This window comes from Chelon labrosus (assembly GCF_963514085.1).
Source record: "Chelon labrosus genome assembly, chromosome: 17".
NCBI classification, from domain to species: Eukaryota; Metazoa; Chordata; class Actinopteri; order Mugiliformes; family Mugilidae; genus Chelon; species Chelon labrosus.
The window spans coordinates 5,136,758-5,163,095 of NC_140350.1; the positions used below are offsets into that span (position 1 = coordinate 5,136,758).

At 41.3% G+C, this 26,338-nt stretch overlaps 1 protein-coding gene across 1 annotated transcript in view; it reads right to left on the reverse strand.

Annotated features, from left to right (window-relative positions):
• Window positions 1-26,338, reverse strand: part of LOC311502726 (roundabout homolog 2-like) — a 72,955-nt gene that overhangs the window by 24,455 nt on the left and 22,162 nt on the right. The window contains exons 3-9 of the mRNA XM_084565079.1: window positions 7,932-8,089; window positions 7,678-7,798; window positions 7,383-7,521; window positions 4,790-4,926; window positions 3,454-3,465; window positions 2,845-2,969; window positions 1,642-1,813 (exon numbers count right to left, since the gene is read on the reverse strand). Coding sequence (XP_084421205.1) covers window positions 1,642-1,813; window positions 2,845-2,969; window positions 3,454-3,465; window positions 4,790-4,926; window positions 7,383-7,521; window positions 7,678-7,798; window positions 7,932-8,089 — 864 coding nt within the window. The remainder of the gene's footprint in view (window positions 1-1,641; window positions 1,814-2,844; window positions 2,970-3,453; window positions 3,466-4,789; window positions 4,927-7,382; window positions 7,522-7,677; window positions 7,799-7,931; window positions 8,090-26,338) is intronic.

Below are 26,338 nucleotides of genomic sequence, written 5' to 3' on the forward strand. Positions count from 1 at the left end.
TGTGATATGATTCATTTAAATATGTTAAAGAAGTTATGTTTTTTTTTATATTACATTACTGGTAGTTTGTACAGACATGGGACAAAGTTCATGATTTGTTCAAAACTGTCACAAAAGTATTAATCTGAACAAAAATAAAAGAGGTGACTTTAAACAAGATGCAAAAATTGAAACTGAATTATAGAACCAAAAATAAATAATGAAAAATGTTACATGTTTAAATAAATATGTTTCTACCATGTAAATCATTTCTAATATTTATTGTGAGGATTCATTAACAACAATATGATATAACAACACTAACGTGAGCAGACAGCCTCATCACGCATGTAAGTTGTTATTATTATTATCATCACTAAAGGTGAATTGTGTGACTATGTTATTCAGGTAGCCCTTCGTATTATTTGGTATCCTTGAAGTATCTCTCAGTTTCAAAAAGGTTGGTGACCCCTGCATTAAGTGCTGCTGGACTGGTATGAGTGCAGTAGAATAAGTGACTCTTTTTCTTGTACGGGCCAGGACAACTAGCCTTTCTTTGCTAATTCCACTCAAGAATGATATATATCATTAGCCCTAAGCTTTAAAGTCTAAGTAGATAATTAATAAACCTCTCAGTCACACATCCAAGACAATTATGAAGTTGGAGGGTAATCCATATCTGAACCGTCACAAAGTGGTAAACTTTTGAACACATGGAGCTGATCTTCTCAGCTTAAGTAATACCAGAAATGGCCCTGAACAAGCTTCCAAAACTTCTCCAGGCATCATGCCAACTCTCTGTTCTCATTGTTCACGGCCATCAGTCAAAGGCATTTCTCCCATCATTCGTGATCTACACCTAACATTTGGATATTGATCCATCTCCTCTGAGTGACAGAACAGAAGTCATTTCCTCTCCAAAAAACACTTTAACAGATGTTAATTTAATAATGTGTGGGAGAAAAAGCCCAGAAACAAATGGAGAGAAGGACATAAACAGCTCCCAGCTGGCAGCGGCTGAGCACTTAATGCTGACATTAAAGCTCTGTCAAAAAAGCGTCTCTCCATCAAGTAGACAGTTTTATTTCACGCAGTTTCGGTCTTTTCAGTGTTTACCACAGTGAGGTGAAAATGAAAAGAATGATTATGGGCGACTGGCTTTTAGAACACACAGATGCATCTTCTCCAATATAAGTGTGGGCAGATAAATGGTTTTTGATACACTGATAGTCAGTGTGTGGGTAATGCTGCAAGCTTATGTGTGTGCGTGTGTGTGTTTTGTATGATGGCAAAGCCCAGTCTGCACCACAGTAAAAAATAGACAAACATTAAATAAAAATTGACAAGACTCTCCTAATTTATAATGCATGTTGTTGTTATTCTACTTTTGAAACTTCAAAAAATTTGAGTGGTTGAGACCTCCAGATGTTATCACTTGAAAGTGGACCTTCTCTGGCATCGGTGCCCTTCCAATCAAGCTGTACTGAGTATGCAATAATGTACGTCCTAATTGCAACATGGGGTGGGGTGCTGGCGTGTGTGAAGGGACCGGTAGTAGCTCAAATCCAGCTGATATTATTTATGTATTAAGCCATGCAATTATGTGAGTGAACCCCATAAATATATTTCCTGTTCCTGCTTGGTGTTTGCATCCCTCCTTACCGTCTGCTACCTCGAGCTGAGCCTTGGCCATGATGCTGCCTGCCACAGTGAGAGCTTGGCAGATATAATAGCCCGCATCCGAGCGTTGTACAGATGAGATGGTCAACTCTCCATTCACAGACACAGACACGCGGCTGTCACCCTGTGATGGCTGATTGGGGAACAGAAGATCCTACACGGAGTGAAAGTGGGGAGAAAAAAAACATATTACATGGGATGGCAAACTCGTTTGGCAGCACAAATGCTGAAAAAATCGAGAAACTGTAATGTCCTTTATTGGAGGATCTATTTTTTTTCTTTCAATTTGAACATATTTTACATCTAAATGTGACAATGCCCTTCTCTGAATATTGCTGACAAATGATTTCTCCGCAGCTTTAAATTGATTACTGGAGCCATTGTTTTTAAAGCACATATCTCTGACAAGGTCTTGCTCAACTCATCTGTGGTGTACCTCAAGGTTCAATGTTGAGACCACTGTTGTTTTTCAAATGACATGTTCACACTTATTAACACCTTATTAACGGTCACATACCTGCAACTTGGCATACTATACATAAATTATATGCTGATGATGCTCATTATTTTACCGAACTAAGAGATAATTGTTAAAAAAAAAATTCTCATCCATGAAATGCTTTGTTTGGACACAACCTGCATTAAAGTAATCACTGCATAATATACATACAGTACATATTCCAACAATTATGTTCAATTCAGGTGGAAAGTGGGTCAGTGTGTCTTTCCTACTAGGTCTGAATGGCAGTTTACCACCAGAGTGATAATCCTGCTGTGATAACCTGCAGTCATGGTCCTGAAATTGAGGCATCAGCATTGTCCGTTTCTGCACCTCAGGCAGACAAGCTGATGGGCAGGAAAGGACATTAGCCTGCTTTCATTATGTCTAATGACTCTAATGCAGCACATGACATTGGCTCTTGCTAAGTGAATTGGCTAGTCAGACTGGTGTTGATTGATGATAAATTAGCACTTCATTATACGTATGTGGGACAGAACCACATTCTGCTGTCCTTTGGTTTGATCCTTTTAGTCAGAACCTAGACCACTTTTAATATTTGAACACACTTTGTTCTTTGTAGAAATTGTGAATATAGTATATATAGAAAGTAAAAGACAAATAATGCACACGCCCCTACAGACAAATACAAGATGAATGCATTTTGTCAAAATCTGTATCCTCACCTGGCTACCCTCTCGTTGCCAGAAGACGGTGGGCTGAGGTTTCCCTTTGGTCTCACAGGGAAATGTAGCCGTTCGTCCTTGGGCCACAATCTGGTCACGGGGTCGCACCACAAACTGAGGTGCCTCTGAGTTAAAAGGTAAAATAAACCATAACACAATAGCAACGCATTTGCAAAGAGTTCTAAGCGTGTTTTGCAGAGGGTCTACTTTGGAAAGCTAAAGGGATTCATGCATTGGGTCTTTGTTATTTTTGAAGAACTATTTATTATCTATTCTAGTCACACTAGTCTTTCACCCAGCTGCCAGAACATCACAATGAATGATATCAACTAATTAGTGTCCATTTCTACACAGGTTTTTCAACTAGGGCACATCAATCATATCTGGACCCCCTTTGTGAGAAAAAGTGAGGTGGTGAATCCACAGTTTTCTACAAAAGACCGCCAGGGGAAGTCAGGGGTTGATAGTAACAATGTAGATATGCATGTCCAATATTAGTTTGATGGCTATGTTTGTGGAATGCCACAACAGTACATGCATACTGTACATGTGCGTGATCAAAAACAGAAAGAGAGCAACGCATGCACAATGGGATCAGCCCTTACTTACCAACGGGGCGAGCTGGTGACACAACAATGGTGTGGGTGAGAATAACACACAACACAGAGAGAAGGACAGCAGAGGAGTAGAACAGAGGGACAGAAAAAGAAAGAAACGGAAATCAGAAATGAATGAGGTGGAGTCGGGTTTCCGTCCATGAAGTTCAGGGACAAGGAGGGTAATGCTCAGTCACCAGAGCAGGCGATGGCATGGGCCTCAAGGAAAAGGCACCTTGGCAACATTACGGGGAAGGGAAACCGATGCCGAAAAGAAATGAACTGATTTTTGTCCAACAATTCATTTAAGCCAAAACAATGCAATTCACACAGTTTGTGTATCAAGTGTCAAGGAAATGAAAGAGACCCCAGGCAAGGAAAGGTTTAGAATATATTAAAGTGATTCAAAACAATATTAAAACTGTATTAATTATAACTGTTACCTTTGTCATACAATATCAACTCAATTAAACCCAGTGAACTCACAAATACAGCATTAAACCTCTGATGTGATCTTCAATTAAAGTTTTTTTTTTTCCTCGATGGATCCACGATGAAAAATTCTCACATCCTTCTGTAAAATTGGTGATTACCACCTTGCAGCAGGTTCTGTATTAGTCATTTGTGTTAAATGGTATAATACTATAGTATATTTCTTCTGACATGTTACCCAAGTGCAAATCTGGCTCGATATCACGGATATCACCGCCAAACCAACTTTAAGCTTGGTCGGGTTAAGGCATAAATGTGCATGAATATGCATGAACAATAGGAACAAGAACACAATTTGTACATAAAAGCGGAACAAATATGGAATGAAATGTTAATGTTGTGGTCTGGGATGTACAGTATGTATGATGACGTACTATACACACATTTAGAATGTGATATTAGCTGCCTTCACTTTGCCTTAAGCTGTGTGAACAATGTTTAAAATGTCAATACAAAGAAAGCAAGGGGAATCTGATTTGCAATAGCAAAGTTTTATTTTATTTTAGTATAAGTCTGTGCCATAAAATAGCATCCTCCCATTGACACGGGGGTAAATATGGAGTGAGTGGGCTGGATGGAGAATGGGCCCCCCAGGACAGGTAATAAAACGTCACTTAAAGCTGGTTAGATTGTTCATATCAGGAGCCTAGCTGGAGATCTAGAGCAATCAACCACATCAGACTGCTATATGAAAGAAAAGCTGAAACCAGGCCCAGCCTTGCAGCAGGGGGGCAATAACACTCATAAAGCGGGCAATAAAGGACTGATTGTCCTGTGGACTGCTTTGGGAGATACAAAAAATATCAGGGATGGGTTATGAGCTTTGCAAGGAGTGAGTCCACGTGCAGCTTACCCACCTCTGATAGTCAAGTAGGCCGAGGCCGAGGCTTTACCCACGCGGTTCTCTGCTAGGCAGGTGAAGGTTCCCTGATCGCTGACTGATGCTTTCTTTATCTTCAGTAGCAAGTCCTCTTTATCATAAGTCATGTCATACCTGTTGATAAAAAGGAAAAGCGACACCAAGTCAAGCATCAGCCCGGGCTGATTCAATAAAACTGGGCGTTCAATATGTAAATTTCAAAGCTCACTTTAATAAAGCGCATGCAAACAACAAACACTGACGTGAAATCAAGGCTGTGTAAACATACGACTGATGTTTTAGATGGAAGCTTTATAAGAGTTGTGTCATTCTTGGAATTATAAAGACAGACTTTCTGAGAGCTGCTACAGTGGTAGAAAAAGGGGAGCAATTATACTGAGATGAAGGCATGGCAAAATGAAAGGTGCTTTCAGCTGGAACCCTGACTGTTCCACTATTTCAATATTTATAAAGACGAGCCACCCACTGTGGTGTGGGCTCTGCAGTATACTATGCCATATATTTGTGTATGTGTGAGAGAGAGCAAAGAGAAAGAGAGAGAGAGAGAGAGAGAAAGAGGGTGGGGGAGATAGACAAACAGTCTGAGAGTAAGGGAGTGGCACAGTCTGACAAACGGAATTTGATGAATGAGCTGAGCAGTAAGAAATGACTAATTCATAGAGATGTTCCATGCATCAGTGTGTATCCACCAGTGCAGGGTACTGTAAGGCAGCAGTGGTGCAGTCAGAGTGAGAGAAACATCTCAGCGAACAGAGTTGAGATAAGCGCCTCAGAGGGGCTACAGACGGAATGAGTAGAGGAGCAAGGAGTCGGGCTCTCCCTCTCTGGGGTCCCTTTGGCGTGAGAGATCCTGTGAAATTGTCTACCCAGCCATACTGATTCAAAGATGGGAGATAAGTCAGGCAGAGAAATGGCACAAGGGGTGAGAAAAAGTCACATCTGAAATAGATGTTTCCGAAGGGTGTGGGCAGAATATCGATGGGAGTTGTGGGGTCTGTCCAGAATCTGGTGAGGACTCCATTCACAGCACATCTCTGACCCAGATACGGAGTTCCCAGGAGGCCGACGGGGTTTAAGGAAAAGAATGAAAGAAGTGGAAGGAGGGAAGTGAGGCGAGGCACGTCTGAAAGTAGGACATGTTTCTGGAGTCATGGGGTTCTGAGGTAGAGGGCACGACGTAGGTAGGCAGACAGACTGCCAGACGGGGAGGAAGGCAGTTATTATAGTGTAGGTTTCAGCCCAATATGCGCTAACACAGTGACACACTTGAGAAGGCACCACTCAGGTTTGTTATGGAAGTAAAGGCTTGTAACAGGTGTCAAATTTGTAAAGTTTTAAAAGAAAGGCCCCTTTAAAACTTTATACTTTCACTATTCTTTTTCACACATTTTAATCCAAGAAAGATAACTCACTCTGTGTTTTGACTATGACAAGCTCTACAATTACTTCGAATCAATTTATTAAATTATATGTTTGATTTAGCAATCCTTAAAGTAACTGACAACATTATAAAGAACAAACTCTATGATTACATTTCAGTTTTATAATTAGTTTTGCAGTAGAAATAAATTTTTGTCAATCAAAACCAGTTTTGAACAGCAAACAAGGCAGTTCAACTGACTGCTATTGTAACTTTGTTTCTAACTATCAGACTGGTTTCATCCAGGTTTATTTAGGTAATTTTACGTGTGTCGTGTTGTAATTCATGGCTAAATCTCTGGCTGGAAAGTAAATTGAATTAAATTGTTTGCTGCAATTTATTACACAGATTCTAATCATTGCTCAATTTAGTTGTGAAAGCATCAATTATGAGAATTAGGAGCTAATGTAAGTCATACCCTCAATACTGGCACTGTGGGATGTTTGTCATTAAATCTGCAGAATTCAAACGAAATTTTTTTTGAAGGATGGCCATATTGCAAAACGAGACATGCTGTATTTAACTATCACGACTGCAAATCCTTCACAACAGGCCGACTTGAAAAAAAAGAAGTGCTCTGATGGGACACATGCAATTAGCATATGCCTGCGATGTGTATACACAGTGCATGTGTGGACCAAACCGCAGGAACAGCTTAGAGTGTGATGCAATCCAATGCAAGAGCACCACAAACTGCCTTCAGAAATTACCACAGACTTGAAAATAACACCATTCTAGCAGACTGGACATCATGAATTTCATACTGTTAAAAGTCCTTGTACGTCCGTTGCATTAGATTGCTTTGTATTATTTATATATGCTACTGATATGTGTTCTTTCGTGGACATTTAAGTGTTTTATGAGCTATGCACGAACTACAGTAAGACAGCATTAGTCAAAAGCAATGAGAAACTTTCATCTGATCTTAGCAAAGCAGCTCAAACAGCATATAATGAGATTCACTGCAGCGAATTAATGACTTTTGTGACACAGACTAAAGTCTTCCATGAGTAATATGTTAAACCTTTCTAGTCGGACTCGTTGGCCCTGCTAAAGAATATATCCATTAGCATTTTACCACATTAACACACACACATAAACATGAATGCGTACACAGACACACTAGACACATTCACGCACAAATCCTAACCTGCCGCGGGGAATATCCACGTCCTCCTTTTTCCAGCGCAGTGTGGGCGGCGGGTCGCCGTGGACCTGACACCTGAACTCTACGCTCTCGTCGACCAAGACCACCTGGTTCACAGGCCGCTGCACAAACACGGGTCTTTCTGGATGTGGGCAGTGTGCACAATATAGACGCTAAATATACTTTTGACAGACTGATTAAATACAGTATGAGCCATGTGCAGTAAACGTCTGAGAAAGGAGTCATGCTCTATTATTCTTTCAGCCAGGCTCTTTGAGTGTGCGACAAGACTTCTTACCAAACACTGAGAGCTGAGCCTTTTCACTCTCTCTCTCCCCGACCATGTTGGCCGCCACACACACATAAATCCCTGCATCACTCTTCTTGGTATTTGAGATCGTAAGCTTTCCACCACGAACCTGAAGAAGAAAAATGCACGTAATTAGAATTAACCATCTTGATACAAAGTCCTGTATTGTGACAGTAAAATCTGAGCTGTTTGTGGTGTGGTGTGGTAGAGTAAGGGTCCCCCTCCCTGGAGGATAAACCCACCGTGATTCTGTCATCCTTGAGGTCAAGACGAGTCTTATCTTTCCTCCAGAAGGTGGTGGGTTCAGGATGCCCACGTGGAGGCTGACAATCAAAACTGGCAGTCTCCCCGACTACCACCACCACATCCTGCGGGTTCTGCCTGAAGTCATCCCGTAACACTAGAAGAAAACAAAAGGGAGATCAGGGGTTCTTACTATACTTACTTACAAACTGTAGCAATGTCTTCGGACAGGGGGTTTGTTTAAATTGTCAGTTAAGTTCAGCTGTTCCATTATGTACAACAGAAAATTGACTGAGCTTTTCAAGAGCTAACTGAACGCGGCCACTAACTAATTTAAAAAGACAATTCTGTCCAGTAGACTGCCTCTCTGGACCTTCAGCTATCTATCTGTCCTCAGTAGTACAGTAGTCTCCCTCAGTGAACAGGTATGGGCTCCTTGATCTCAGCGGGCAATAGTAACATTGCGTAGATCCAGGCAGGATTAACAGCACAATGTGCACAGACACCACGAACGAAAGCAAAGTGAAAGTAGGGAAGCCGCACAATTAGTGAGGTCTAGACAGTAAGTGAAAGATCATGCATTAAAAATTCAAACTACTATAGTCTATGAAGTGCTACTAGCGGCTTCCTTGAGACAGCATCCCGCAATGGGGAAGCACTAACGAACTAACAAATGCTGCTCTATTCATAAGAATGCTTTCAACTGCACTAACAACAATGCACACACTAGAAACTGGACAATCTGACTTGACGTTATAGAGGAAATACAGCCATATGCATTATACTACTCTCAAATATTAGCCTGGTTGTTGTGCTAAAGGTAAATGAAAAATTAATTTGAATTCATCTTCTGGGAAATGGGAATAGCCACAGGAAATGCAGCAACAGGATTTTACAAATTGAATAGAGGAGATAGAGTATAGAGTGCTTTTATGGCCAGAATGTACACGTCTGCAGCCTTGCTAATAATAAAAATCAATGATATAGTTAAGAATGAAACTGGATGTCTATGAGAGGTGAAAAGGTGAAGGGCCCGTGCACTACAAGCCCAAGCCATCTGTGTCTCTTCACAAAATGCCAGTGTTTTCTCTTGAGCACCAAAGGCTACAACATTCATTGGACATTTGCAAGGTTGATGACGGTCGATGTGTTGTGAAAGGCGCGAGCTTGCAGAGTTATTATTTTACAAATTCAACATATTGGTCCGGCTGCTACGGATACTGTGAAACCTTGGACGACGACAGCAGCTTTTTAAAATGGGCCTGTATTGCGCAGGAGGCATAGAGTCAGACCTTGGTTTCGTGAAAAGAGTTTGTACCGCGGCGTGTGCAAACCAGTGACCAGATCAAACGCCCCTTCATGAATTTTTGTGAAATGACAAGGGAACAGGTGCAAGGTCTCATTTATGACCAAGGCTTCAAAATACTCCACTGACAGCAACACATTTTCACAGAGTGAAAGGTTTATAGTGCGTGTTTTGAAAAATATAGTGAAAATCCTGCATGTCTTTCTTGAATTTATACTGTAGCTAGAGAACATGACAGCGTCATAACAAATTGTGAAATGTGGCATGATTGCTTTTTTTCTTAAATCTACACTGAGAATTTCATTTATAAGCATTTTTTCCCCCCTCTTCCACTGTTGTCAACATGTTAATTTATCCACGGCAGGGATATCTGTGCTTGATTTTGTGTGTTCAAAGGAACGAGGACATCAAGAATTGTCAAGCAGCGCCCGCAAAAGCCACACTCATGCATTTTGAACAGATGTATGAGGTAGCTGCAGCTCAGTTAAAAGGTTAAAGCATCAACGCTTCCTGATTCTGTCACAACTGTTATCCCAAATATCAGTTCAAAAGATACCCCTTTAACTAGCTGCAGGACTGACTGCGCGGTAAGCCATCACTGGAATTATGGTTAAAAATAGAGAACGTGATTTGGATCTGGCAATGAGACGTGGCCTCTTTGCATTAACAGCTTATGACATGTTGTTTTTCTGAAAAGTCTTGCTGTAGGCCTATTTTAAATAATAAAGAGCACTGTATGACAACAATCATAACCGTGAAAAAAAGATAAAATAAAAGAATCTGTTAATTTGCTAGTGAATAAAATAGCTACTTACTGTCATTTCTGATTTTGTGTGTGATGACTTAATTAAAAACTAGTGAGATTAATTACAACTCACACTAAATAATAGTTTGTAAAACTCAGAGCAGCATAAACTGAACTATACTGGCTCAGTGTTCAGTTTGCTTTTCATACTCATTACTGCCATAAGCTATTCTGCTGATATGGTGTAGCATGAATTCCAAGTCCCAGAGGACACCTCTAGTGAAAAAAAAAATCAGAAAGGAGCCAACGGCTCTTTGGCCCATCTGTCAATCACGTCCAGAAACTGTAGTAAATGAGTCTCAGTTGCAGACGCCACGTTGGCACAGACATATGCCTGGCTGGCTGTCGCATTGTACTATACGCTTAGTGACCCATTCCATGAAGGCAACACTGCACTCATCAAGGCACACGACGACATTCCTGTTCCTGTGTTGTCACAATGAAGATGCGTCTATAACAGCAAAGCTGGTCTCAGGAGACCGTGAAGCTCAGACACGCTCCGGAAAAACTGGAAAACTAGATAATTGCCGGCATGAGGCACAAGAGAAAACCCAATTACAGAAAAGTAAGGTAGAGGAATGCGTGTTAATGACTGGAGTTGATACAAGACTTATTATACCTGAGACTGGTGTCTCCTACTAAAAACACTAAGCTAACAAAAGAATTATACAATGGCATCTGTAAGTCTCCAATTCCTTCCTCTCTCCTGTACTGGATCAATTCCTGGCATATTTCCCATTTCCATGCAACACTAAATTACTAAAAAAAATGTTATTTTCATCTATTTATTTTTCTGGTATTTGATTGATGGTGTACATGATGAATCGTGTCTAAATAAATTGGAAGTGAATAACTTATTACATACAATCTCTTGGTAATAGGCTACCGCAAATTTGAAAGGCTAAGCATCTGGGGTCAAATATATGAACGCCGCTTGTGCTCTGGTGGTAATTTATTCAATCCTGACAGTATGCATTACCCCGCTGCAACTGCAGTCACCCTACACCCACAGCACCCTTTCCTGCTTTCGATGAGCGGCCCCATGCGAGTTTCTGTAGGTGTTGTACATAAAGGCGTGTGACACATGGAGTGGAGGTGGTGTTGTTCTAATCTGTTGGTCTCAAATATGGATCCCCTGTGGATGCAGCATCCATGTGTAGTCTGCTGTCAGGTGGTAATTATTTCAGATGGCGGGGGCCGCCACCGCTGCCTAATGTTGTGTTGATTGAGTACTGCTCAATTATTCAAACAAGGCATTCAGGGGACTCACTCATTTGCCAGTTACATTTATCAAATCAGAAGGAGAATGATTTGTAAATGGGATTCATTTCATGGCACAATGGGTGGTAAAAAAATACGTGAATAGGTGGAAGTATCTGAATACAAATAACTATACAGGGACTCATTATATGATTAACAGGAGAAGGGGGATTGTGCGGTTGTCGCCAATCTTCAGATATTCCATCTTGTCACCCTGATTTCTTGAGACTCTCTGCTGCAACACTCCACAGCCGAATTTCATTTCATCATTTCCCCACCACATCAGATCCATGAAGATCCCACTTGAGATGTTGATGTGTGTTGCTCAGCTTAGCAAGCTCCCCAGATGACTCAAAACTAGAGAATCATCCCCATTCGCTAACAAATACACGGCTTTAAAGCAGCCTATTGTTCCTATATATATATATATATATATATATATATATATAGTAGACGACGTTTCAAACGTAACTCATCTCTGAACAGACAGGACGTTTTTCAGACAGAGCATTATCTGGTGCGCTTAATGTCTCGTGTATCCATTAAGCTTGCATGCATTTACTACAGGGTCTATCTGCAAGCATGCGTGGCAGCTCAGCAGCCCTAGCCAGAATCAAATGAAGTGGCTGTGCATTGTGATATGTTTTTGTATTTTAAGATGTGTTAACTTTACAGTATCCTAGCATGCTAAATGTTGTCATGTCAAGATCATACCAGTTGTAAACTCTTAAAAAGAGTAGCATCAGAATACAGCTGAGGCGGGTGATGCTCAATTAAAGCTGACATTTTACACTGATCAGTCGATCAAGTATGATCAATCAGATAATGTATTTATTTGGGGACTTCAGGTGCCAAAGGTAGGCTTTATCATCCCTGCCATCCACACCAACTGTGTTAAGGGAAGGCTGTGTAATAGAAGGGTAACTAATGGTTAAAAATACATTTGTTATTTAGTTGGTCATTTGCTCCACCACTCTGCCCAGATTACATATTTCTACTAGCAATTAATTTATTAAGATGCTATTTTGCACAAGCAGTCATGGACCCTGGATGGAATTCTGACAGACTTTGGCAAATCCCTATCGCTACCATGAGGGTGATTTTGCTTTTTAGTGACATGTCTTGGCAGCCAGCGGATGGTTTGCCCTGAAACTGCATGCTGCCTAGAGAGTGAACGCTACCGACTTTAACCCTGATCCTCCCCACATTAAGATGTTTTGCTTATGACAAGCAAAACATGGATTGGCACAAAATTTGGCAGAGGCTCCCGGTGTTATTTCTGGGGATCAGTTTGACTTTTCCACTAGCGGCACCACGAGGCTGGTATATGATCGAGTAAAACGTCTTAAACAACCGTTGGATGGACTCCCTGACATTTATAACAAACAACCTGAGGATGAATTAATAACTGTAGCTCCCCTGCTCATTTAGTTTTTTTCTGTCTAACACGATAGTCAAGTCAAAATAGATATTTTTTCCAGTACTTTAAAGACTTCTCTTGCAGTGCTCTAATAAGAGCCACAGAAACTGTTCATTCATCCATCAAATGCAGATTAGTTAAAGCAAAGTTTAATTTAACATTAATTATAAAAATGAGAAAGTCTACATGAACAAATTTGTTGTCTGGTTTATAATGCATTTTGGCACCTCACAAGAATATAAGTAGCCATTACAAACCACATGAACTGTGCACTGGCATTGTGTGACTGTATATATATTGCAAGTCAAATGATATACTGTAATGGGAGGCCACTGCGATATGGCTAAGTAAGCTTTAACAAGTGTAACGCAATCAAAATCAGACAAGCAGAGTTTTTATTTCAAGGGTGTCCTGTTCGTGCATCTGTGGAAAAACCTGGATAGACGGAAAGCTGCTTTTCTAAACACTTTTAACCTATTCAATTTGCACTAATTTAGTCAGTTCAGTGCCTCAAATAATCCAAAAAGACATCCATTCACTTCATTATACAAAGCGGTAAACAAACAAGGTGTGACAGACAGATGGTGATGAGCAACAAAATTACAACAAAATTAACTCCGGCAGCATTCTGTTGATTTTGCAGTGATCTGCTTGTTTACTTGTGCATACTTGAGAGTACCATTTGCGCACCTGTCCAAGTGAGTAGCAACCGATCAAGTGACGGGGGGATAGACTGCATAGCTCCATGCTGCACAGACCCGCTCAGAAAAAAGAAAACTGTTGTGACAGTGGAGAGACACCACGGAGACGACGCGAAGAGGTGCAGATGAGAAGGGAGGAAAGATGAAGATGCTAACACCTTGTGAGTGTTAGCGCGTAACAGATGGCTGTGTTTCCATTCGGGAATCGCAGATGCAACGAAGGAGTCAGGTGCTGCATGTTGATAAAGCTTGGCGCATACAGGGAACGTATACGGGTTTAAGCAGCAACCAGGCGATGCTCTTTTATAGAATTTGTTAAATAGCAACTTTATTTTTATCAGTGCCTGCTGTTTGAATGTAATGTCAGAAATCGCGATGCAAGGGTAACTGCAACAATTTTGAGTGGGCTGTACGGTCACTGATCCGGTGTCAGAAAATCCATGACGGCTAAGTTATTTCTTATGACAGTGGTGTGCTAAATTGTGGTTTGGAGTCTGCTGAAGATTCTTTTTGAACGAGATAGCCTGTAGGGGTGTGTCACAGTCAAGGATGTCCCATATCTGTCACACGCACACAAAATGCACACTGACACACACACACACACACACACATAAACAAAAAGAAAAAACAGCTGCCCTGTTCCTATATCACAAACTTTGCTGATGACCACAACACGCCATCACCGTTCAAGAGACAGAAGCAGAAACCGAGACAGCCGACGTGCAATCGGGGGAGGGAGGGGATCAAATCTAGAGTGGATGAAGCTATTTGCATTGGGGATTTTTTTTTTTGTTGAATAAATAAACAACTTAACATGTCTGTGCCCTAAAAAAGTCATCAGCAATCAGTCAGGACTACGATCAGCAGGGAGATGAGGAGCATTTACACAATGTCCCCCGAGGCTTAGAGCCAAGCTCAGACTTACATTACCTATTATAATTCCGCCTTCCCAACAGCAGGACACAACATGACTTTTCATATAAATAAAATGGCACGCTGCATATAGAAACAGAGGCATTTCAATTACTGGCAGTTATTCAGTGTATGAAAATATCTATGCAGCAAAGAATGGCAAACTGAATCTTCACAGTGATTATAAACCAGCTCACTGGTTGTGCACACATAATTTACAGCTCTAATTTGTATTACCGACCACAAGGTAAAACTTATTTTATTCAAGTATATATATCTATCCGCGGCTGGTGCCGCATTAAGACCAATTATGACCCGAGTTCATTTCCATTTTTGAAACCTGACATAAATCTCAAAAGCAGCGGAAGATCAGGAGCAACTGAAGTCAGCAGTCTCCAAAATTATAACCACGCAGCTCGTGAGCCTAGCACCGCTTTGCTTTGCTTTTTTGGCATCATTAGTGTCACGTCCAATTAGCGTCAATATAAAGGTTGGAAATAGATGTGTGCTGAAATATGAGCACGCCCGTGGCAACGCAAAATTTAGCTTGAGTTTTAGATGCGATTTACTTTCTTTCTGCGAGGCTGGCGCAGGCAGCATTTAGCGATAGTGAATACCCTTCTTTCTAGGTTTAGTCTTAAATAACACCAAATTTATAACATGCACAACCACAGGGCACATTTAACCCATATATTTACTCACAACCTTTATTTCTGTGATAAATTCAAATGCGAATTTACACTTTATGAACATATTTTTTTTTATGCATTCTTTGGCCTTTGAGTTAAGAGCCAGTCAGCTGCTGTGAAGAGTTAACAATAACCGCCCCACCATTGTCATGTTTAATTAACCTCCATTCACTTGTCATATAATGTAAATTGAAGTTGTGGATGGTATGGGAGGGACGCCCCCTCCTCCCCTCCTCCCCTCCCCCGCATCCCCAGTCCCTCATCTCTCACTTGCCTTGCCTCTAGTTACTGTAACAGCATTCCCTCAGACCACATTTCCACATCTATAATTAATTACTCCTGTCTCCACGCATTCCTTCACAAGAGCACATTCCTCTATCTCTCAGACTAACCAGTGTGAATCTGCTTCTCCCTGCTCCCCTGACTCCCAGTCTCAATCTCATCTATATACACCTGTAAATCCAGTGTTCTGGCCATTATGCAAACATTTGTACACAGCTTTAGTTCATGATTTTGCATAAGCGGATGCTCATCTTTTTTTATGTGCTGTTTTACTATGTTCTTGAGTATGTAAAGAAACCCTTCCCACATATGCCCCATGATTAGAAACAATGATACTGTGCTGGTGATTATTAGAGAAATATAAAGAGTAACGGGAGAAATACAGAAATGGTCGATCACTTATTTATTATTTCTTTTATTTTCTATTTCTTTTTCCTCAAAGTCTGCGGATATCATAAACCCTTACAGCAATATTGTGGAGACATACACCATGAGCTGGAAAATGAGTCAGGGATCCGAACGTAGCACTTTATCCGCCTTGTTTCACTAAAGCTGTGGTCACCGAGGGAAAGAGAGCTTTCTTACAGGCCCTCGTCTTCTCTAACTGAAATTATGCACGCTGCTTTGTTTCACGGTCATCCTCGTTTTGATCACGATGGCAAACGGGAAAAAAAATGCATTCTTTGACAGAGCTTTAGAGGTTAAAAATCCTTTTTTTTTTTCTGAACCTCTCTTGTAATTCTAGCTTTTGCTCTGCTCACTCTGCCCTCGAGTGATGCTCTATAGGAAGATTCATCATAATGCAAGCTATATAATACATCCCCACTGCCTTGATTCTTGTGGGATATAATGGAAGGAAGTGATGTTAGCTAAAGCAAAAATAAGATAATCTGCGCATCTGCACCATCTAACATGATCAAACACATCTCATGATGGCCACCAGAGATGGTACTGAGCTGTGTTTACCCCAACACCCTGGTTATATCCTTCTTTGCATGGGTACATACAGATGGGCCACAATATGTGCATGTTTAGATAGCATATAGCTACGTATGAATGCATTTGAATAAATGCTCGGAGCTACGAAGCAGGGCGCTGCTCCCCCAACTACTGTTGGCATTCGGCACAAAAGAAAACTAATTAAAATGGTAATGTCATGCTACCGCATTAACTGATAGTATATGGGAGGCTTTGTTGCTTTGATTGCACTGATGTGACCTTTGATCCATAAATGAGAAAATGGACTAAAATGATAGAGTATGAGTGTAGTAAACAAGGTTCCCCTGACCTAAAGGTGACGTTATACATAGTCACACGCATGGATAGCCCTCTACCTGCCAGTGCACACTTTTTTTTATTTAGATTTAAATATCATTTGTCCAAAATATGCTTCAAGTTTCTCCAAACAATATGCACATGCATGTATCCATAGCAACCAGTCAACAGAAAATAGTAGCATGCATGCGTAAATTCTGCTAAGAGGTGGCTGACCTATACAGCACACTGATTTAATATTTCTCATTTTGCGATGCCAAGTCATATTCCGCAAGGAAGGAGAGGGATCCAGGTATATCGTTCAATAACCCTAAGCTCCTCCCATCTCCACCACCAGCCCCCAACAGCAAGTGCTCCGCTGAGCAGTTTAGGAGATTATTCACCCCAAATCTCTGTTAATCACATCTATGCACACCCCCTGGTAAGCCCAAGGCCACCCAGCACATACCCTGTACATATACAAAGCCACTGGAAGAGAGCAGCTGCTGGTGGCTGATGCTGGCCTGCTGCTCCCTGACACCTTCCTGTGATCTCCTCCTCTGTCTTCCATCACATAAAGCATAGAAGTAGATTAGAATGCACTATCCATCAGAATAAAGACTGCGATGCCACTTTAGAAAATGGCATCAATATTTTATTTATGGCATTTCCATAGAGAGATAGGTATAGAGCAGCAGCCCAATCTTCCAGTGATAGCCCATCCTGGGGTGATCAGTCTCCACTGAGAGAGAGCTTTGTGAAAACACGCATGCATATTCATGTACCTCCTCGTGTGTGTACCTTCACACACAGGGAGGTACGTGTGCAAACACAATCACAACTTACATCTCTTTCTCTCCACACACACACAGAAGATAAAAGTGCTCAATCCATCAACACCATCCATCAACATCTTTATTCTGCAGACATTCACGTTTCAAGTTAATCATTTCTCTCTTCATCCTCTGTCAGTCTCACTCTGTTTTTTACACTCACATCCCCAGATTCTACTAATTTTTTCGTGAAACAAAGGAGGGGATGTCTTCCAACTCTTCAGGCAGTTCTGTTTATCCACATACACATGGTTCCTCTTCAAGGCAATCCAACCTGTCCATCTCCTGCTTCTCTCCACCCATCTCCCCCCAAAAATGTTCTATTTCAAAATGAACCTTGTGACAAAGTCTGATTTAAAACAAAATAGACTAGGTAATTCAAATATTGCAGTTCATTATTTGTGTATGGTGTACTGGTTGACAAAATAACTGTAAATACTGACATGGCTAATCTTAGCACAGCTGTTAGTATTAGGTCCTTTAATCCTGGTCCAGATCGGTGATGTGCTCACACTGGCTTGGGGACAGATGAGCAACAGCCACCAGGCTGCCAAGTGGGCTAAAGGCAGCAGACTAGCCTGACGCTCACTTTTAGACATGATAAGCTGTGAATCTGTGGGTCCTGGAGAGCAGCTCCCAACAGTGCAGTCTTTGTGACGCACCATCCAGCCTTTTGACTAAATATTACCGGCTCTGCTGCAATCTCACACTAAAATTCTGAAATCTCTGCAATGTAGCTTTAATCACAGTGGTTACACACATCTGTCCCGACAGGAAAAGTATTTACAAAGGAAAACAGAACTAAGTGCTATGAATTCTCATAAGCATTCAGTAAAACAATACATATGTGACTGAAATGAAATACTGATTCAGTGTTATTTTGGGATTAAATAAAGGATTACTTTATTTTAAACATGCACTGCTGTTCTTTTGTAGATTTTTAAAAAAAATTAAATTAGCGTTTGCGTAGTAATTTGATGACATTTCAGTCAAGTCTGTTTGAACATCGAACAGCCAGTATACCTGTGTCTAAATACAACTAAATAAAGCAGCAAACAAAATCTGCACAATTCCTCCTGTATGAGCAAACTATTTATTTTTCTCTTCAGATTGTAAATACAAGGAAAATCCTTTTAGGACTGACAGAAACACCACATAGCTGCAAGCAAACACATGCAACATATGACGTGTATGGGAACAGTTAGCTCAGATGCTCTTAATTTAAAGAAGGATCCCGCCCATTTGATTTCCTAGTCCCAACTGGTTTCCTCAAATCATATTTGTTGATGCTTTCCTAATCTGTCAATCAAGACTTCTAACTGACACACTATCACTGATCACAGAGCGCTCCCTCTGATGAAATACAGTGCAGCCACACGGGGATGGTTCGTTTCCTGCCAGCAATGTAATAACCCTTTAAATCATGGTGAAAATGACTGCTGTGAGAGGCTGACTCTGCAGTATGAAGTGCTGCACTCCTCTGCTGCTGACACACTGGAGCCAGTCTGCGCCGACTTTACTGTCTGATCTGCATGTGCCAAGCCCAATTGTCTGCGGTCAGATGAAGAAGAGCGACAAAGAGACAAGGCAGCATCTGCGTCACGTATCAGTAAGTAGAAAGGTCGTAAGTGTAAGACATGCAATAAATGACTGACAGATGGAAGCACAAACGTGGATGCCAACACATATTCTCTCGGTACAAGGCATACGGAAACCGACAATCCTGTCTCCAGTCTTCTAGATAGGAAAACTCAACCAATATCCCCACAGAATGCAAACAGACAGTGCAAACAAAATGCACCCTGTCGCCAGCCTGCTCTTCTTTATTTCACTATGGAAAGCCAAAGACTATCAATTTAAGAGCAGGAATTTAACAGAACAGAAAATCCTGCAAAATGTCCCGTGTACTGTGTTTCCCTTGCGTTAGTTTAATTTCATTTAGAAGGGATTATACTGAAATTTTGGAAAAGTAAATGTAATTCAGCAATTTCACAATGAGGTGACACTGATTAACCCAATGCTGAGCTTAGACAAATTTACTTTTGAAGGGAACACTTTTTTTTCCTTTCACTACTAATTACTTGTATTCAGTCTTCTAAATTTCCAAGTAAGCACACAAATGCTTTGCATATTAAAAAGAAAACATATGATTAGAGTGTCCTTCCTTGATGGTTGGGGGTGATTGTTTTTAATCTGGAGTGCAAAAACCAGGTTGCAAATGCAATAGAGGAATGAAGAAGGGGTCAGTCAATATAGTTTGGCTTTTTATAGTTAATAAAGCTGTATTCTGCGTGTGCTCCCTACACTACAAAGACTGCACTTATTGTTAAGTTGCTCCAATTACTAGCTGGCAGAGGCAATTTAAGAAAAGCACCATTAACCCCGGCATCCGAAGAAACAGAAAACAGCCGGGTGTTTTCTCTCAGGGAATGTAATTGATGAGACACCATGGAACAACACACCCACTGGAGCATCAAGTCCCTCGGCAAATTATTACTTGGCTTACAGTATGTGTGGAGTCTACCTGGTTGCGGCTTTCATCATCTCTGGTGCCTGACTATGGCATAACACGCTGTCAGTGTATTCAATACACTGTCAGAAAATATGCTGTCACAAGGTGAAACCTTCGATTTGTGTACAATTGTAATAATTGCAACTTTTGGGAGTGCAGATAAGTGTACGTGCTTCCATCATTTCACTGCTCCTGGAACCGGTGATGTGCGCAAACACAATTCCATTCAAAGTGAGCTCAGGAGAGAGTCTAATCAACACAGTAGCAGAGGAATCATCTTTCAGTCTTATCATCACTGATGCTTTTTCCAAATTCTTTCAAGCCAACGCTACATGCCAATAAACCATTTCTGTATTAAAATACTGATATTTGTTTGTATGACTGAATCTACAGCATGAGCAAAGTGTGAAAAGTGTTATTTCCTGAAAAAGGGAACATAAGTGCTCCACTGGCATTAGGTGGTAACCGCAGTCAACAAAGAGCAAGAAGGTTATTGGCACAAAGTGAGTTTGCATGTTCCCATGCATCTGTGTGCATCTCCTCTGGGTCCAGGTTAGGTGACTTGGAAACTCTAAATTGCCTGTAGGTGTGAAAGTAAGTCCATATGTGTGTTAGCCCAGTGGAAGCCAGGCGACCTGTTCATTATAAACTGTGCTTCTCACAAAACTGTGCTGGAATAGACTCAGAAGAATCTAGAGAAATATCTATCTCTTAAAAAATGAAATAGTCAATTTTATGTTTGACCTGCCTTGCTAGTACTCTTCTTTTATAGAAATCTAAGGACTGACCAATCTGTTTATTAGTCCACCACTGAAATAGCTCAACATAAACTGGATGGATTGCCTTTAAATTATGTACAGACACCATGACCAGGTCAAATATTTCCTTTTGACAAAGTCCCACATGAGTTTATCCTTTGGCGCCTTAGGTGTAGTTCCTATGTACTTGTAGTGACAAATGCTAGCAGGATAACACGCTAAGCTAAAAACAGTAAATGCTGTTTACTTATCACTATAAGCATGTTAGTGTGCTAAAGTTAGCATTTAGCTCAGATTATGCCTGTGCAAACCATAGACTGTATAAAGATGGACGACGGAGTGAAGCCAAACCAAGTAGAGCTCCCCCTGGTGACTGGCTGCAGTATAGGTCATAAGCTCTACCCCCTCCGTGTTAGTGGATAGGACTTGGGCCGAACTAAAACACTAAAATACACGTCAAATATTTTTTTCCCGAGTACATTTCCTGTAACTTTAGGTAGTTAATATAATTCAGATTCAAGAGTCAATTTTCATTTTAGTTAGTTATTTGACGCTACAGAAACAGGATGTGACATCATGATGACTTGCCATTTCTATCACTCTGTGAAGCGGTCCTGTTGGAAAAAAGTAGAGCGGCGCGTAGTGTTAATTAGTATTATAGAGCTTTAAGTTATGCATAGATAAGAACAATTCTTAAAACCATTCTGGTGTCCAGAGAAGTCCTCTGAATGGTACAACAATTCATGTTAATACATATAATGTTGTCAGGGTTAGGGTCTATGAGGTGTCAAATATAACTAATGTTTATTCATAATGTATATCTGTAATAAACTGTTTCGCAGCAGTGGCTGGTAACGTGAAAGAGACATAAGGTTACCATCAACTTTAATTGATTGGGCCAGTCCTTCCAAATAGGATAAGGCCAGTGGAAATTGGGGAAATTTCATCAGTTAAAAATCCACTGAGATTTATTCAAGAGGGCAGTAGCCAGATAGATTCTCCAATATCTGGAGTCACATCTCTGCCCCCATCGGCTTAATGGACTGAATCCTATGGGAACCTTCACTACTGTGTCACTCTGCTGCACCACTCCCGGCTCGACAAAAACGCTAAAAATATTACAGCATGGAGGTGAGTGGACTCCACATCCCTTTCAAAAAAAAAAAAAAAAAAAAAAAAATTCAATAGGCTAGGATTTATCCTATAAGTGCAAGACCCTTCTTTCAGAGTATGGGAGAGCTTGAGGAATCTTATCCACCTCGTCAGCCATTTGGCGTAGGTATATTAAACCACCTCATTCATGGTCTCTGTGCTGGGAGATAGTAGCAAAACATAATCTATCGTCCAAGTGGAGGCTTTCATATCTATCATTTTGATTTAAATCTTTTTTTTTTTTAAATGAGCTCTTTTTGCATTACAGAATTTTCAATTAGCTGATTTGTCTTCACCCTATAGAAGCTGGCAGAACTATTGCCAAGCAAACATGGCGTTCCTTTGTTTCCTTATCATTTAATTGATCAACGGAACGATCTGTAATAATGAATTGTTTCTGAGCAAAATTGTAAATGTAGCAGCAGCATGTAGTAACTGCTTCATTAGCCGGGATTTGAGGTTTTATCAGAATGAAATGTTCATTATACTACTACCTTGGATCCACGATTATATCTGCGGCCAATCAGAATTAGAGCAATACATCAGAAAAATGAGCACATTTCATTGTAAGAAATTACAGCTGGACAAATTCCACCCAAGACAGTGTGTACTCTTACTTCTTTGTTTGAGGAGTGTGTATGAATTAGTAATAAGCCTAGTGATCCCCTTGCTGCTAAATAGGTTAGAGGAAAGAATATATGATTATGTATGAGGGGAGATGGAGGTTGTGACAGACAGCTCTACATTCTGAATGCCAGATAGGAAGATATAGGGGGAGACTATGTTTATTCTGGATGGATAGATGTATAGTTCCAGTCTTGGTGGGAGTGCTGTTGAGCACTGCATGGCTGAGTTGAGCTGCAGTGCAACTCGCCGCGGCTCACTCTGAAAAGCCCTCACCCGCAGAGAGTTCCCCAACTGTCACATGCCACTGAACCACGGTAAACAACGCACGCACGCACGCTCACACACACACACCCAGCCTAGCCATTTTCATTAACAGAACTACTGGCACACTCAGCCCAGCTGGTCCCTGAGTCGACACTGGAACTGCACATCTGGTGTCAATGCTCTGTTTGAGGGAGGCCATCTGGTTGTGTGGAGGAGGAGCAGGAGGAGCAGGAGGAGAGACAACAAAAACAGGCCTCTCATCGATACAGTGCCGTTCAACGTACGCACATAAAAAATGGATCTGTTTGTCAGATGTGCTACGTACTCAGCGTGCATTAGTCCTCTTCCGAGTAAGAGGATTAGATGTCAAAGTCAGGTTTTCTCTCTGAGCATTTGGAGCTAATGGCAATGAACAGATAGCATGTTTAATGGCCCTGACTCTCAGCTAAACACGCGTCTTCTCAACATGAATAATGCCCCCTCTGTACTGTCCCATGGCTACCACGGGGAACTTAATATTACATAATACATAAAAAAACATTAATAATTCTAAAGTGTTTCCATGTGACTCTGCAGTACATTTCAACTTCACTGTTCCTTCTGCTGTGATGTATTATGTTATTCATAATTTCAGTGCCTACCGGTCTGTTTGGATTAGACAACTGGCTGTTGAAGGGACACCCTTATAGAATCCACGCTCCAACTAACTCGGTTGAGCTGCATTTATACTTCACTGGAAACTATACATGCAGATGAAGTTACACAGCGGCTCATTATACATGGTGTTCAGCAACGTCGCAGAGATGGTTCATGTACAGCTGCAAGCATGAATTGCAAGTGCGCAGACACAAGTACAAGCCTAGGCAAAAACCATCTTAGTCATCGTGTGATGCACTGGCACAAGCCCAGAATGTCAACTGAAAAGGTCTTGCGATGGCTTGTAACCACAAAGATGACAGGTGCAGAAGCACAAATCCATCGCTGCCCTTTTCAATATATTAGGACTCATAATATCTCAATCACGATAACGTCTGTTCGTTTTCACTGACCGTGGCTTGACTGTGACACCCACGTCGACGCTTGACACACGTCTGCATCAGCGTGAGGCCAAAGGTCAGAAGATGACCACTGAAACCCTTGGATGCACCAGCGGTAATGCACTCATACTTAAAGGCACAATCGCACACAAGCCTGCAAATCCGCCCACACACACAAAGTGCATTCTGCTGCCAGTGGCCAACTGAATCATGCTCTTATTAAACCTTGATCGGAATTCGAGCTAGGGCATTATCCACTTACAGTTATTAATGCTGCTGATCTCTAGGGAGGACGGAACAAGCAACAAGGGGCTGGGGGGGGAGGGAGGGTCGGGGAGTGGGGGGGGATAGCACGCCACACATACAGATGTTGGCATAAAAATTCTTTGACTGGAGGTAGGATTGTTTACATTACATGCATGAATGAGGTTAGCATTGTTTCAGTGACTAGGAAATTGGGCAAAAAATACTAAGCAAAAAATAATCCCTTTAAAGACACATTATTATCAAACCAATCGGGAAAGCGGTGAGTACCTGGATGCAATAACCCAGCGCTAGCCACTTGATGGGACATAACAAAATTGCTCTTAAAATCCTAGCCTCAAGGGCCACAAAGAAATTGAGATTCACATTTTACTTCTCCAGTATACTCAAACCTCAACATCTGGTAATTAGAAATCCGAAGACATTCCCTCTCTCTTTTGGAGTTAATTAAGAGTGAGCACAATTACTGCTACTATGAAGAAGTACGTAGAGATAAACATGAGAGTAGGAGAAGAGGAAGTGAAATGAATGGATTTCAAGTTACACGTACAGTAATGGCAGACGGGAAGGCAATTAGAGCTTGGCTGACTGACGGTCTGTAGGCTCTGTGACAGACAGAGGTGGGGTATAACAAAAATATGTTACCGTGTTGCAGACTGGGATGAATATTGTTTTCATGAATATGAGCTCGGCACTGTGCTAATGAGCAAACTGAGCAAAAAAACAAAAGTGTGAAAGCATTGTTTCTGTGTTTGTGTTAAGAATAACAGCTAATAAATAAATCCTGATCTATATTTCACAGGTTTGACACACACTGCGGAACATCTATTGTCATATTGTACCCTAAAATCAGCATTACCACCACTTTAGATTTGTGGCTTTATTTAAACAATCCATCGCCTCTACAGTAAATTGCACTGCGGTTTATGAGAGGCTTTGTTTACAACGGAGGACGGAGGCTGACTGGAAACCAAATTCAATTTTTGCCACCTACACATATGCCTTTTAATTAGATAGGGACTGAATCGCGCGACTGTTTCTGTGTTGGGTTTTCAGTGGAAAAAAATACGTTTCAAGAATGCACCGCGTTCTGCACAAGCGCCATCATTGTTACCACACTCACATGATGGCAGTGTCTTTCTAAACATAATGGATTCAGCCATTGTTTTATGTTCATTTACACACACACTGGGTTTCCTTCAGTTTGCTCATAGGAGGTAATTCACATTAATTGACAGTGACTTTGTTAGCATCTGATTTACACCTGTAGTTTGCAGCAAAATGCCCTTCCCTCCACTGCCAGCGACTTAAGGCTTCAGGCAGTTTGTCATCCTTCCTAATCCTTAATAGCCCTTCCAAGAGTTACAGCACCTGTACGTACATCCGCCAAGCCACATGAATTTTCCTCTCAGGGATGGTATGATACCAGCAAGGTCTGACTGCCTGGACAACACGGCGATACAAGGGGAGTGGTGGGTGTTGAACGCAAGCCAAAGCAGCTAGACGGGGGAGGGGGGGGGGGACGCATGCAGGGAAAGGGAAGCGACAACTGTGGCTGGATCTGGCTTTGATGAGGAGGCATGAGAAGAGGGGAGGCTCAGTCTTCGAGGGAAGCAGGTGTGTGAGGAGGTGATAAGAACATTGTGGCGGGCACTACACACACACATACGCAATCACGCACGGGCACGCACACACGCAACAAACAAACATGCTCCCGCAAATACCACTCGCCGAAACTGCTCATCCAACTTCAACACTGAATTTAAATGGCATCCTTTCAAAAAAAAAAAAAAAAAAACACAAAAAAACTAAGCTTGCACCGGTGCAGTCCCTAACACTTTCTGTTCCCTCACATCAGAAGGAGACAGACAGAGAATGATTGTGTATGAAAAGAAAAATTTAAGACCAGAGTGAAAATGATGAGAAAGGGAAAACGGAAAAGCGGGTGATTTAAGGAGCTAATATCGTGGCAAACAAAATTCTTTTCTGCTGGGAGAGGATGTGTGATTTCAGTCTGCGCTTACTGTAAGTGTTTCTGCTCTCACACTTACAGCATACCGCACACATATACATTCATTTGAGCGAGTTAAAGCCTCCCAAGGGAGTGCTCTGTGGCAAAACGTGTTACGGAACAGAGAAAAGTAATTTATGGATAAGATATTTGTTTGGCTGGCTTATTTCAGAATCCATTAAGATTAATTAAGTGTTGCTAAATGTGGTGCTGGGGAGTTCAGATTTCGCAGATGCATTCTCATCATTAGCTCACAGTTTATTCGGCCCGCTTAACAGCTTTTAATAGCCTGAGTGAAGCCAGACTAGAGTGTTTTAAT